This window comes from Caretta caretta, chromosome 5 (assembly GCF_965140235.1).
Source record: "Caretta caretta isolate rCarCar2 chromosome 5, rCarCar1.hap1, whole genome shotgun sequence".
Taxonomy (NCBI): domain Eukaryota; kingdom Metazoa; phylum Chordata; order Testudines; family Cheloniidae; genus Caretta; species Caretta caretta.
Genome location: NC_134210.1, coordinates 51,711,379 through 51,727,551, shown reverse-complemented (window position 1 = coordinate 51,727,551; position 16,173 = coordinate 51,711,379). Strand labels below are relative to the sequence as shown.

Genomic DNA, 16,173 nt, shown 5'->3' with positions numbered 1-16,173 from the left:
TTGACTTTAGCAAAGCTTTTGACACGGTCTCCCACAGTATTCTTGTCAGCAAGTTAAGGAAGTATGGGCTGGATGAATGCACTACAAGGTGGGTAGAAAGCTGGCTAGATTGTCGGGCTCAACGGGTAGTTATCAATGGCTCCATGTCTAGTTGGCAGCCGGTATCAAGTGGAGTGCCCCAAGGGTCGGTCCTGGGGCCGGTTTTGTTCAATATCTTCATAAATGATCTGGAGGATGGTGTGGATTGCACTCTCAGCAAATTTGCGGATGATACTAAACTGGGAGGAGTGGTAGATACGCTGGAGGGGAGGGATAGGAAACAGAAGGACCTAGACAAATTGGAGGATTGGGCCAAAAGAAATCTGATGAGGTTCAATAAGGATAAGTGCAGGGTCCTGCACTTAGGACGGAAGAACCCAATGCACAGCTACAGACTAGGGACCGAATGGCTAGGCAGCAGTTCTGCGGAAAAGGACCTAGGGGTGACAGTGGACGAGAAGCTGGATATGAGTCAGCAGTGTGCCCTTGTTGCCAAGAAGGCCAATGGCATTTTGGGATGTATAAGTAGGGGCATAGCGAGCAGATCGAGGGACGTGATCGTTCCCCTCTATTCGACATTGGTGAGGCCTCATCTGGAGTACTGTGTCCAGTTTTGGGCCCCACACTTCAAGAAGGATGTGGATAAATTGGAGAGAGTCCAGCGAAGGGCAACAAAAATGATTAGGGGTCTGGAACACATGACTTATGAGGAGAGGCTGAGGGAGCTGGGATTGTTTAGCCTGCAGAAGAGAAGAATGAGGGGGGATTTGATAGCTGCTTTCAACTACCTGAAAGGGGGTTCCAAGGAGGATGGCTCTAGACTGTTCTCAATGGTAGCAGATGACAGAACGAGGAGTAATGGTCTCAAGCTGCAGTGGGGGAGGTTTAGATTGGATATTAGGAAAAACTTTTTCACTAAGAGGGTGGTGAAACACTGGAATGCGTTACCTAGGGAGGTGGTAGAATCTCCTTCCTTAGAGGTTTTTAAGGTCAGGCTTGACAAAGCCCTGGCTGGGATGATTTAACTGGGAATTGGTCCTGCTTCGAGCAGGGGGTTGGACTAGATGACCTTCTGGGGTCCCTTCCAACCCTTATATTCTATGATTCTAACCACCTGCAACGTTTTAGCCCCATCAGGCACTGGGATCTCAACCCAGAATTCCAATGGGCAGCGGAGACTGCGGGAACTGTGGGATAGCTACCCACAGTGCAACACTCCAGAAGTCGACGCGTGCCTCGGTACTGTGGAAGCACTCCGCCAAGTTAATGCACTTAATGCACTTAGAGCATTTTCTGTGGGGACACACACACTCGAATATATAAAACTGATTTCTAAAAAAAGTCTTCTATAAATTAGACCTAATTTCGTAGTGTAGACATACCCTATAGATATGGGCTGAGGCCCAGGCAGCAACTGTCCAAACATCCGAGATAGGTATATTATGCAGGGAAGCCATGGATGCTGATAAGGCTCTAGTGGGATGTGAGCGAATCCCCAGGAGGGATTGGCAGTCGCACTGATGACAGTAGAGTTTTGTGTGATTACGGATCTACATGGAAAGTCTTTGCTTAGAGATGGTGCTCCTTTTGGAGCATTCAGTGATGGATAGAAACAGTCTGGGTGATTTATGGGATGGTTTAGTCCTGTCTATGTAAGAAGCCAGTGCCCTCCGAACACCAAAATTATGAAGTGTGTAATGTGTTCTACCTGTGTGGGATTTAGGGGTGTGGTCTGAGGGAGGCTTTATCCTCAAAGAAGATCATTTATGGGCATTCCACCATGAAAGCCCACAGTGCTCCCACACACAGGGCTTTGGAGCGGAACCCAGACCTGGAGTGCAGAGCAGTGGAGCTGCAGGTTTTTGCCCGGAGCTGGAGCAGAGCCGGAGCACAGAAAATCTTGACTGCTCCACTGCTCCAGGTTTTTTTTTTTTTCATTTTCAATCCAAAATGAATGATATTTAGCAAGAAAGTCCTAAAGGTGCCAAAAAATTTCAGATGTATAACAATTGATATTAACATCTACTTTACCACTTTACATAACATGTCACAGTTTTTCTCACTTCAGCCGAAATCAAGATCTAATGTACAGATACAAAATTACGAAGTTTTTTGGAAATATGTTTTATTAAAGAATCAGATAATTATCAGACATCTGGCAACACTGCAGACTGCTCCCACGAGTATGTACTCACGTAGATTAGTTAGATTAGTATGTGTTGATACTTCTTTTGTAAGCGTTGATCAACGAGATGCACTGAGTGCTGTGACTACAGAAAAGTGTGATGCAAGACGCAACATTTAAGATATCACAAACAGGTATATTGCAAAACAATAATGTTTTTGTTTATTGATATATTAAGATATTGCAAGAGATATTAACCACTTAAGATCATTTCTCACATGGGCTCCTGTTACCGGTACATTTGTTCATTTGTACATGCTCCCGTATCACTCTGGCAGACTTATTTTATATATCATCTGTTCAACGGTCTTTTGGTACCGTTGTTTGTAATTTTAAATTTACTGAAAAAGTAGCATGCAGCAGCCATATAAATATACAATAAACATGTCTGCATAAATTAGGAGTGATTTTTTTGATATATCCAGAGTGATTGGAAAATGTTCAACACTAGTTTGGGGGTGAATCCTTAGGTCATTTTAAGAAAAAACGTTTCTGTGAACACGTATCCTAAAATTCTTCCTAAGGGAGCTACAGTCCCTTCAAGAAGGTGATGAAAAGTTAATTTCTGATGAATATCTCAAAAACGCTTTAATATAAAGTAATGAAATCATGTCTGTGTCTTAGCGTTAGTATGTGCTACCATATTACATTATCCAAAATTATTTAAACCATAGGCGTCCCGAACTGGCAGTTGGTCATTTTTATTTCATATTTCAAGAAAGGCTTGTTGTCGACTGCCCCGACTATGAGTGGTAATATTATGTTCTATAGTAAGTTAGTAATTTTTGGTTATTATTTATTATTATATTTTAAATTTATGGTTCCAAAGTTGAAAAATAAGTAATAAGTAAAATTGCTTGTATCACTCTAAGCATCTAAGCAGATTAAAATTTTTAAACAGTTTTCTCGGAAACGGTTAATTATACAAAATAAATTAAGAGTATCATTTTAATGCATGTTTTAGCATCAAATCATATTCCAGGGTCGTATCTGTTAAACAGTCGAAAATTTAAAAAATATTAAATAAAATTGGCCCAGTCCCCCCACTTCACGACAACTGTAGTTTAAATAATTTTATTTGAATGGTGTTGTATGATAGAACGTTGGAAATAAACTTTAACGGGAAAGCGAATTCAAATTGCAAGCAAAGTCCTTTTAGTAAAGAGAGCAAATTTTCGGAAATATGTTTTTCCTTCATCAGTCTGGAAACATTATACAAGATAGAACCTGTTATTTACTCTATCTTGTATAATCTATTCAGGCTGATGAAGCAAACACATATTTCCGAAAATTTGCTCTCGTTACTAAAAGGACTGTGCTTGCAATTTGAATCCGCTTTCCCGTTAAAGTTTATTTTCAACCTTGTAACTTGTAGCCTCATTACTTCCCAACAATTAATGTTGTAGAACAGTGATAGCATGTACTAACGCTACAGCACATACCAAATTTCATTGATATATCTATATTAAAGCGTTTTTGAGATATTAATTAAAAACTTGGAAAATATTTTGAATATTTTTACCGCAAAATTTCATAAGAAAAACTAACTTGCAATTTATAAATAAAAATTTGGGAAAAGCAAAGAAGAAATCAGCAACATGCAAGGTGGAAAAGGAAGTGAATGAAGAGCTCAAACCATGTAGCTTTAAGACAAGTGAAACTAGTGCCGTGAAAAGTTTCAACCTTTGGCAGCATGTAAAACATAACCATCCTGAAAACTATGCAGCTCTGCTTATAAAAAAGGACCAGAAAGATGAGGCAAAACAGAAAGCTGACGTGGCTAAATGACGTTCATCTGGCTATTTGAAAACTCCTGGAGAAAAGATTTTTTGCGGAGCTTCATCTGAAAAGAAACCCAAAATTGAGCAAACAAAACTTGACTCATATTTGAAGTCCTCAAAGATTACAGTCAGCATGGATGCCAATACTTTCTGTGAAGGTCTGATGGAAATGGTTTGCTTGAGTGCAACACCGCTCACTACCTTTAGGCTAAAGAACAAAGGATTCCAAAAAACTGCTGGTGTAATGGGTTGGCAGCTTGGCATTTCGACGGGGCACAATGCGGTTCATCATTTAGTTGTCAGCACAGCTGAGTCTGGTTGCAAAGAGCTGAAGAAAGCTTTGGAGCAAAATTTGTGCTACCAGAAAATGGATGCAGCAACCCGTGGAAACAGCAATTTCCTTGCAATCAGTGCTCAGTACTACGAAGAAGGAAAAGATAAAGCTGTGGTAAAAACCTTGGACATAATCGACACTGAAGGGTGTCACAATTCTTCGTACGTGAAAAGTCAAGTAAAAACTATTTTAGAAAAATTTGGGATCAGTGAAATGCAAGTGCTGAGCATCTGCGTTGACAATGCAGCAAACATGACGTGTGCCATCAAAAATTTCAGCGAGGACAATGAAACCATTTCTACCTCTGAGAACAGGGATGTGGACAGAACTGAAGCTATTTTGCCTGATGAAGGAACTAAAGGAATGGATGAAATCAAACTCAACATGGATTCTGCTGAGCAATGGGTTAATGACCCTAGCCTCATACTTCCAACATAGCTTCATGAGGACAACTCAAAAGTCCAACTGATGAGGTGTGGTATTCACACTCTTCAGTTGGCAATCTGGTATGGACTGAACAAAGAACATGTGAAAAAATTTCTGGCAAAAATTCGACAAGTTATTGTCAAACTATGAACCCAAGTATTCAAAGTGTTCTGCTTGATCTACATGGGGTAACTCAATCATTGGATATTGTGACTCGCTGGGTTCAACATTTGCAATGACTGATCGGCTTCTCGTTTTTCAATCTTACTGTGGACAAGTGGCTGCTGCTGGAACAAGAGAACTCAAGTTAACAAAAGCTGAATGGGATGAAGTGAAGAACCTGAGAGACCTCAAGCTGTCGATGTAACCCCAGGAGTTTTAATGAAGGAATGGCGAAAACTGTCAAAATTCTTGCGAGAAAATGGTGGACAAACTGCAGAAGCTTTTTGACAATACTCATTTCCTTGCTGGAGTATATGTTGACCCACGGTATCGGATTCTTCTTACCGCAAGGGAAATACCAAAGGCAAAGGAAGGGCACTGTGATATTGCTCAACAACTTGAAAAACAATCCATTGCTACATTTGATCTCGGCAAAAGAGGTCGAAGAAAACAAAAAAAGTCATCAACAGTCGAATCTGTGGTTTCGGAAAGTTCACATCCTTCAGAAATAGCAGGCTGTTCTCAAACTTCCGTCTCCACTCTGAACTTGTTCAAGCATCCATCCCTGAGACGTCTTTAACCATCACAGGGAAATGGAAATAATTTAAGCACCAATTCTTCAGAAGATGACGCCTTTGAAAAGGAATTGGATAAACAAGACAGATGCCGGTGATTTTCTGCAATTCATAATTGTAATGAAGCATTATTCGAGAGAAACTTTCGGTAAGATTGTGAGGCGATGGAGTCTATTGGTAGGCTAAAAGTTAAGTCTGTTTTTGAGGCCATTCAGAGCTACCTACGCCGCATTCAGGCTGCTTGTAGAATTGCTTTGAGCACGCTAACAACTCAAGCTAATGTAGAGCGACTGTTTTCGGCTTTAAAGTTAATTTTAAATGATTTGCGGCAGGCTATGAAAGACGACTTGATTGCTGTAATAATTTTTTACAGAATGAATTATGAATGATTCTAGTTTGTATCATTGTTGATGACATTTAAATTGTTTTAAAAGTCTGAATAAAAATAATGCTTTTTTCAAAATTACAGTATGCACTTTTTTATTTAGTTAAAAATTAATCTGAGTCGGAGCGTGGAGCGGAGTCTGAGCTGAACTGGAGCAGTCACTATTGGTGCAGGAGCAGAGCTGGAGCGGCTTAAAGCTGTGTGCAGCTTAAAGTATCCAAATACGTGCCAGACATTGGAAAACTCAGCAAGGAAAAGCAAGGGCAAGGATCACACTAAACCGATAAGAGCTGCATTTTAATTTAATTTTAAATGGAGCTTCTTAAACATTTAAAAAACCTTATTTAGTTTACATACGACAATAGTTTAGTTATATATTATAAAGAGAGACCTTCTAAAAACATTAAAATGTATTACTGGCACACAAAGCCTTAAATTAGAGTGAATAAATGAAGACTTGGCACACCACTTCTGAAAGGTTTCCAATCCCTGGGTTAGGGCTTTAGGGAAATCTATGGGTTCCTTAAATAGGAATACAGTAGCTGGATGGCTGGCAAAAACATCAGGAACGCCTGGATTAACAGGGAGTGAACTCTCAGGAAGTTTTTCTTTCCTGGAGAAAAGACCCAGTGGTATGGCTCCATAAGGAAAAGCAATGACTAAGGGAAAAGCCAGAGTCATACATAGCTAGGAAAAGATTACTGTATAAACATTCAGGAATTCCCCAGAGAGGCAGATTATTATTATATGATGTCCTGCAATTTAAAAGAGTATTATTGTTAGGATTTAATCCAGCAATAAGAATGGCTACAGTTTCTGATGATCCCCTCCAGACTCCTTTACGTGATATAAAAGAAAAAGCAAAAAGATTATATGAAATACAAAGGGAAACAAGTTTGCCCCTTAAGGGGAAGAACGAAAAAGTACCAGTAATAACTTTTTCTAATAATGATCCAAAGGGACAGGAAAATCCACAAGGCACGAAGAATAAGCAGGGATTAAAAAGAGAAGAAAATCAAACTAGAAAGTTTGCTCCTTATGAGCAACAAAGGTTTGATGAAGGAAGAAATTGGCTCTGGAAGAGATTATTACAATATGAACCTAAAGAACAAATTCATGGGTTATCTACAGAAGAACTACTTCAAAGTTTAGCGAATCATGAGTGGAACATGCCTACAGCTCCACCTAACCCTAAAGGTCAGGCATACTGAGTCCAAGCGCTCCCTATCTCCCCAATATCAATAGAAGATCATGCTATCTTGGTAGCACTTTTACAAACAGACGACTGGGGGAGACCCACTGTTTATGTGGAATTTGATCGGGGAGCGTTTGGACAGAATATGTTAACAGATACAGGTGCCACATTTTCTTTAGTAAGTACCAAGAATAAAAATGTATTTGGACCTCCTGTAATGTCAGGAAGCTACAAGGATTTAATGAAGCAACGAGTAAGGTACTGTTTAGTGCTCTGGTTCACTTTCAATTAGGAACAAAACAAGGAAGGGAACAGTTTGGCTTGATGAACTTGGATGGTGATGGAATAATTGGTGTTGATATACTGAGGAAGCTTAGAGTAACAGTAGATTTAGTAAATAAGGTGTTATGGAAGATACCTTTTGATAGAATTAGAACTATAGATCAAACAATAGTCACTGAAGCAGGGTATAGGTTAGCTACTATTAAGGCAGCAGAAGAAATAAAATGGCCTGATTGGCCAGCAGAAGTTTTACAAATTGCACAAAAGCATAAAGAGGTCTGGGCTACTAATAAGGCAGAATGTGGAAAAACTGAAGCAGAGTTATTGATTAATGGGCCTGATCCCCTACTGCAAAGACAATATTAATATCCTAAGGAAGTGGAACCTAGTTTAATGAAGACTATTCAAGGACTTTTGGAGCAGGGAGTTATAGTTGAACAACAGAACATAAATAATGCTGCTATTTGGCCAGTTCTAACAGCGGATGGTAAAACTTGGAGGTTAACTATCGATCTTAGACCCCTCAATAATGTAACTCCAATGACTGCTCCCGCAGTAGCAAAGTATCCTGAAGTGATTGCTTCCATTATCGGAGAAGCATGGTGGTTTACTGTCCTGGATCTCGCAAATGTGTTCTTTGCCATACCTTTACATCCAGACTTCTGGTATAAATTTGCATTTATGTTTCAGGGATGACAGTTCTGTTTCACTAGAAATCTCCAGGGTTTTCATAACTCACCAGCTGTTTGTCATATGCATGTGAATAAAATGTGGGATAAAATGCCGAATAAGGATAACATCATATCCTATGTAGATGATATCCTTATCAGTACAAAAACTAAGGAAGAGAACTGAGAAATATTGGATCAAGAATTACAAAAGCTAAAGGAAACAGGGTTCAAGGTTAGTCCAGAAAAAGGTCAAATATGCCAGCAACAAGTTAATTACTTGGAGTAACATTAGGACAGAAAGGATGAACACAAGATAATCAAAGGACAGAATTATTGCAAAAGTTACCAGCCCCAACAGATGTGTCTATTTTAAGGTTATTCTTGGGGATGACTAATTTTTCAAGAGATTGTATAGAAAACTATGCAGAAAAAGCTAGCCCATTGTATCAGTTGTTAACATAAGAACATACATAAGACTATAAGAATGGCCATCCCGGGTAGGACCAAAGGTCCATCCAGCCCAGTTCCCTGTCTACTGACAATGGCCATCTTATTCTCCATCTTATTCTCTATCCCTTTTTTAATGATTCCTAACATCCCGTTTGCTTTTTTGACTGCCACAGCACACTGCTTGGACGTCTTCAGAGAACTATCCACGATGACTCCAAGATCTTTCTCCTGATTAGTTGTAGCTAAATTAGCTCCCATCACATTTTATGTATAGTTGGGGTTATTTTTCCAATGTGCATTACTTTACATTTATCCACAATAAATTTTATTTGCCATTTTGTTGCCCTTAGTTTTGTGAGATCTTTTTGAAGTTCTTCACAGTCTGCTTTGGTCTTAAAGATCTTGAGCAGTTTAGTATCACCAGCAAACTTTGCCACCTCGCTGTTTACCCCTTTCTCCAGATCGTTTATGAATAGGTTGAATAGGATTGGTCCTAGAACTGATCCTTGGGGAACACCACTAGTTACCCCTCTCCATTCTGAAAATTTACCATTTATTCCTACCCTTTGTTCCCTGTCTTTTAACCAGTTCTCAATCCATGAAAGGATCTTCCCTCTCATCCCATGACAACTTAATTTATGTAAGAGCCTTCGGTGACAGACCTTGTCAAAATGCTTTCTGAAAATCTAAGTACACTATGTCCACTGGATCCCTCTTGTCCACATGTTTGTTGACCCCCTTAAAGAACTCTAATGGATTAGTAAAACATGATTTCCCTTTACAGAAACCATGTTGACTTTTACGCAACAATTTATGTTCTTCTATGTGTCTGACAATTTTATTCTTTACTATTGTTTCAACTAGTTTGCCCGGTACTGACGTTAGACTTACTGGTCTGTAATTGCCAGGATCACCTCTAGAGCCCTTCTTAAATACTGGCGTTACCTTAGCTATCTTCCAGTCATTGGGTACAGTAGCTGATTTAAACGACAGGTTACAAACCACAGTTAATAGTTCCGCAATTTCACATTTGAGTTCTTTCAGAACTCTTGTTGAATGCCATCTGGTCCTGATGACTTGTTACCGTTAAGTTTCTCAATTAATTCCAAAACCTCCTCTAGTGTCACTTCAATCTGTGACAATTCCTCAGATTTGTCACCTACAAAAGACAGCTCAGGTTTGGGAATCTCCCTCACATCCTCAGCCGTGAAGACTGAATTCCAGAATTCGTTTGGTTTCTCCATGATTACTTTATCGTCTTTAAGTGCTCCTTTTGTATCTCAATCATCAAGGGGCCCCACTGGTTGTTTAGCAGGTTTCCTGTTTCTGATGTACTTAAAAAACATTTTATTACCTTTTGAGTTTTTGGCTAGCTGTTCTTCAAACTCCTTTTTGGCTTTTCTTATTACATTTTTACATTTAATTTGGCAGTATTTATGCTTTTTCTTTACCTCACTAGGATTTGACTTCCACTTTTTAAAGGATGCCTTTTTATCTCTCACTGTTTCTTTTACATGGTTGTTAAGCCATGGTGGCTCTTTTTTAGTTCTTTTACTGTGTTTTTTAATTTGGGGTATACATTTAAGTTGAGCCTCTATTATGGGGTCTTTGAAAAGTGTCCATGCAGCTTGTAGGGATTTCACTCTAGTCACTGTACCTTTTAATTTCTGTTTAACTAACCTCCTCATTTTTGCATAGTTCCCCTTTCTGAAATTAAATGCCACAGTGTTGGGCTGCTGAGGTGTTCTTCCCATCACAGGAATGTTAAATGTTATTATATTACGGTCACTATTTCCAAGCGGTCCTGTTATAGTTACCTCTTGGACCAGATCCTGCGCTCTACTCAGGAGTAGATCGAGAATTGCATCTCCTCTTGTGGGTTCCTGTACCAGCTGCTCCAAGAAGCAGTCATTTAAAGTATTGAGAAATTTTGTCTCTGCATTTTGTCCTGAGGTGACATGTACCAGTCAATATGGAGATAACTGAAATTCCCCACTATTATTGAGTTTTTTATTTTGACAGCCTCCCTAATCTCCCTTAGCATTTCATCGTCACTATCACTGTCCTGGTCAGGTGGTCGATAATAGATCCCTACTGTTATATTCTTATTAGAGCATGGAATTACTATCCATAGAGATTCTATGGATCATGTGGATTCATTTAAGATTTTTATTTCATTTGATTCGACATTTTCTTTCGCATACAGTGCCACTCTCCCCACCCAGCCACACGCATGACCTGTTCTGTCCTTCTGATATATTTTGTACCCCGGAATGATTGTGTCCCATTGATTGTCCTCACTCCACCAGGTTTCTGTGATGCCTATTATATCAATATCCTCCTTTAACACGAGGCACTCTAGTTCACCCATCTTATTATTTAGACTTCTAGCATTTGTGTACAAGCACTTTAAGAACTTGTCACTGTTTATTTTTCTGCCCTTTTCTGATGTGTCAGATTCTTTATACGAATGTTTCTTGTCTGATCTGGCACATACTTTGTCCTCTTTCATCCCCTCCTCCTGACTAAAACCTAGAGAATCTCTATCAATAGACTCTCCTCTGAGAGAAGTCTCTGTCCAATCCATGTGCGCCTCTGCAGCAATCAGCTTTCCCCCATCTCTTAGTTTAAAAACTGCTCTGCAACCTTTTTAATGTTAAGTGCCAGCAGTCTGGATCCACTTTGGTTTAGGTGGAGCCCCATCCTTCCTGTATAGGCTTCCCCTATCCCAAAAGTTTCCCCAGTTCCTAATAAATCTAACCCCCTCCTCTCTACACTATCGTCTCATCCACTCATTGAGACTCTGAAGCTCTGCCTGCCTACCTGGCCCTGCGCATGGAACTGGTAGCATTTCTGAGAATGCCACCATAGAGGTCCTGGATTTCAGTTTCTTTCCTAGCGGCCTAAATTTGGCCTCCAGGACTTCTCCCCTACCCTTCCCTATATCATTGGTACCTACATGTACCACAACCACTGGCTTCTCCCCAGCACTACACTTAAGTCTATCTAGATGCCTCGTGAGATCCGCAACCTTTGCACCAGGCAGGCAAGTCACCATACGGTTCTCCCAGTCATCACAAACCCAGCTATCTATGTTTCTAATGATCAAATCTCCCACTACTAACACCTGCCTTTTCCTAATGACTGGAGTTCCCTCCCCCGGAGAGGAACCCTCAGTGCGAGAGGATACCCCAACATCATCTGGAAGGAGGGTCCCAACTGTGGGAAGGTTTCCCTCTGTTCCCGTTGACTGCTCTCCTTCTCTGAGCCTTTCATCCTCCTTAACAGTGTAGGGGCTATCTGACTGGAAATGGGACAAATCTACAGTGTCCCGGAAAGGCTCATCAACATACCTCTCTGCCTCCCTTAGCTCGTCCAGTTCCGCCACCAGTTAAGGAAAGGTACGAAATGGGATTGGGGATTGGAACAGCAGGAAGCGTTCACTCAGCTTAAAAAGGCATTAGCACAAGCCCCAGCCTTGGTATATCCAAAAGTAGGACAGCCTTTTGTATTACAATTGGCTACTACAAATGCTAGAATGAGTGCTATCTTAAGCCAAGACCACGGTACAGGTCTTTGACCACTGGTGTATGCTTCTAAGACTCTAGATGGAGTAGAACAAGGATTTATTCCTTATGAAAGAGAGGTATTGGCATTAGTTTCGGCTTTGCAACATTGGGAATATCTAGTAGGACTATCCCCAGTGCTTTTGAAAACATCCCATTCACCTCTAAAATACATGCTGACAGGGAAAATTAATGATGGGCATGTTTCCAATCCCAGGTTAACAAAATGGATACTAGCCTTGTTAAATAAAAATATAGCCATGGAAAAGATTCCAAGTCTATCTCCAGTCTCTTTTGGTCTCCTAATAGAAGCAGAACAACATGAATGTTCTTTACCAGAAATTCCCACGAAGCACCTATACTATTCCAAGGTGGAGCAATTCTAAGCGAAATCATGGATAAAGTAGTTGTAGTTTGGTTTTTGGATGGTTCTAGATTTTCTGAGGAAGGTAAAACATATGCGGGATATACAGCAGTGAGAATATCAGAAGAGAAGGTTTTTAAGGGTCAATGTTTGCCACATTCAGTGTAAACTGCCAAAATTGTAGCGGTAAGAGTAGCACTGGAAAACATGCCAAGAGATGAAGCTGTGGCTATTTTCACAGATTCTGACTGAGTACTGAGAGCTGTAATAGATTGGATACCTCAAAGGGAGAAGACGGGTATGAAATCAGGGAAGGTAAACCTATTAGTCATGCTGAAAAATTAACTTATTTATGGGGATTAGCACAACAAAGAACATAATCAGTACTAATGGGAAAAGTAAAAGCCCACAAGAAAACTGTTGAGGGAGCTCAGTGGAATCAGAAGGCAGATGAACAGGCTAAAAAGGGAGCCAAGGAGGGGATGATATGGCAACCGCAATTCCAGGTGGCCCCGATAAAAAAAAATAGAGGGAGAAAAGATAGAACAAATTGATTTAGTAGAAAATAAAGAAAAGATCCAAAAAATAAAAAAACACTGTGGAAAATCTAAGTCTAATGATCATGATGGTTCTGGAAAGTCACTTCCAAAGAAAAGAAAATATGACGATGATTATATAAAATATGGCTCTGATGTTGCACTCTATGATTTTATGAAAATATGCTAATGAGTGTGAATGTAATGTAACTGGAATATGTTTCATGCAAAACGTCTCTTGTAAGGTGTCATTACAAAGCTTATAATCTACTGAGTGTGGTCACCCTATTTGTATAAATGCATTGCTCTTGAATCTGAAACTATAAATATGAAATATAACTCTGAGGGCCTATTGTAATTATGCAAAGTGTGGGCCATTAATGGTGGTTTGGAATCTTGATGGCTCTCATCAGCCAGGACAATTGACTCTGTTTGTAGGCAGGCTTTCCTGTGAGTCAGGCTGGGAGGAATAAAGGCTTGGAGTCTCACAGGACATGTAACCATGTCACCTGGTATTGAAATCCATCTTAAACCTGGTGCTTTTCCATTTAGAAGGGGGTGGGGGAGCAGAAAGACAAAAGATTCCCGCCTTGTGCCAAAGCCATATAAGGGGGTGGAACAGAACAAAGGGGGCTGCAAACATAAGAAATCTCCTAGCTACCACCTGAGCTGGAACAAGGGCTTTACCAGGGAAAAGGATTGTGCCCATACTAGGAAGGTATCCAGTCTGTGATAGAAGCTTATTGAAACATCTGAGGGTGAGGTTTTAGCTGTATTCAGTTTTCTTACTGTATTAGGCATAGACTTGCGGGTTTTATTTTATTTTGTTTGGTAATTCACTTTGTTCTGTCTGGTATTACTTGGAACCACTTCAATCCTACGTGCTGTATATAATAAAATCACTTTTTACTTATTATTTAACGCAGAGTATGTATTAATACCTGTGGGGGGCAAACAGCTGTGCGATATCTTTCTATCAGTGTTATAGAGGGCGAACAATTTATGAGTTTACCCTGTATAAACTTTATACACGGTAAAACGGTTTTATTTGGGGTTTGGACCCCATTGGGAGCTAGGCATCTGAGTGTTAAAGACAGGAACACTTCTTAAGCTGTTTTCAGTTAAGTTCGCAGTTTGTCGGATGTGGCTCAGACCTGGGTCTGGGTTTGTGGCCGGCAAGCACGTCTGGCACATCCAGGCAGGGTTCTGTAGTCCCCAGCTAGCAGGGAAAGCAGGGACAGAAGTAGGCTTGGCACATCAGTTGGCAGCCCCAAGGGGGTTTCTGTGATCCAACCCGTGACAATGGCTTTACATGCACTGGTGATCAAGAACGTCCAAAACCACTGTGTGTAATTTGTGGTGATGTTCTAGCAAACAGCAGCCTCAAACCTTCTCTACTTTGGCTCCATTTAGAAACTAGGCATACTGCACAACTTGACAAGCCTGTTGATTTTTTCAAGTGAAAATTAGCTGAAAGGAAAAGTGACATTACCAGTTTTTTATCCAAAGCAAGTACTGATAATGAAAATGCACTTGAATGGTCATACCGCATGAGCTATCGAGTAGCAAAAGTATCAGAAGCTCATACCATAGCAGAGAGCTTGATTGATCCATGTATAAAAGATGTACTTCATTGCATGCTCGAAGAAAAGGCTGCAAAAAGGATTGACATGGTACCTTTGTCCAATAATATGTTGTCACAAAGAATTAATGACGTCCAAATAAGGAACCTGGAGAGCTCATCTAGTCCAGTCCTCTGTGCTGAGGCAGGGCCGTGTATACCTATACCAGCGATACTCAGACCTCAGTTGATCAGGACTTAAATCAGTGATCAATATTACCCAAAAGAGCCACAGCAGTGTGAATTCATTGTTTCATTTACTATTTATAGTATCAGTGTCTATTTCCTTTATATTCATACTTCCATTCCTATGGCCTTTCTGAATTCAGAGTTTTGTGGTTCCAAAATATCATAATAAACCCTACTTTTATCAAAGTTCTCTCTGAGGTAGAGCAGGTCTTCTATGGAGTACTCATCATGCATTCCTGTCCAAACAGTCAGGCTGTACCTATATTAACAGAGTTATTAAAAGTCCTTATTTTTATCTTAGTACAAAGCATCAGACACATAGAAAGACAGTACGAATAGGCTTCTAAAATAATTAGGACTCTGGTATCTTAATTTCAGATACAATTACATATAAAAAACTAAAGGATGTTAAGGTTGGAAAGTCAAGCAATCAAAAGTTAGGAAATAACAGAATTTAGGTTGCCTGGGAACTATTAATTCAGCATCCTTGTGCCTGTGTATTATGATACAGTCTTTAATTACATGATCACATACTATTTTTTCCCACAGGATCACAAGATAGATGATGCTCAATGGTAGCTATTCACTATTTCTTTTTGTTCATACCATTCTATCCCTGCCTCTCCGATGCTAAACAATTCATTTAAACCATATGCTTCATAGGTGGTCACTGATTGTGTTCCCGCAGTTTCTGGATGTTCACCTTGAGATATCTGGAGCCATATTTGCCATAATGCTGAATACTCATTGGGACAGCTGAAGTCAATTGGAGCTATGCACTAAAACATATAAAGTACTATAAAATGCTAAGTACTCTGAAAAAAAAAATCAGGTCCTAGGTTTCTCAAATTGGGTACCCCAAATTAGTTGACACTTTACAATTTTGCCCTTGATCTCTAGGTTTCAGATCCTCCTCTGCAAATGGGGATAACACCACCATCTTACCTCACAAGGGTGTGGTAAAGATAAATCTGTTAAAGTTTGTGAACTACTCAAACTATGGTAAGAGCTATAAGAAAAGACCAAGAGGAAGTTAACAATTCTGTATTCAGCGCAGTGTTTCAACAGAGTGTAGTAAATAAGGCCCTAGCCACACACTGAATAGTGAGCGTACAAAAAAGATATTGAACAGCTACCCATTCAGTGAGCACCATCCATCATGTCCACTGAATAAAGAGGTCCTACAGGAAAAAGTAGTATGTGAGCATGCAGTTAAAGACTATATCATAATGCTTATGCACAAGGAGAATGACTTAAGATTCCACCTTAATACTGGCATTTCCTAATTTTGAGTGCTTTATTTTGTATGTTTACTGTTCTTTTAATACAGTTATTTTGTATATAATGTCCTGAGTGTTTAAAAAGCAACCTGAAAAAATGAATTCTATTAAGAACAACCATATTGACTCCTG

The 16,173-nt window shown here is 39.8% G+C and overlaps 1 protein-coding gene across 3 annotated transcripts in view; it reads right to left on the bottom strand.

Moving 5' to 3' along the window:
- Positions 1-3,542: 3,542 nt before the first annotated feature.
- Positions 3,543-16,173, bottom strand: part of FAM151B (family with sequence similarity 151 member B) — a 35,035-nt gene continuing 22,404 nt past the window's right edge. For all 3 annotated transcript variants that reach the window (XM_048851870.2, XM_048851869.2, XM_075128549.1), the window contains exon 6: positions 3,543-15,020. In XM_048851870.2, coding sequence (XP_048707827.1) covers positions 14,867-15,020 — 154 coding nt within the window. In that variant the 3' untranslated portion in view covers positions 3,543-14,866. The remainder of the gene's footprint in view (positions 15,021-16,173) is intronic.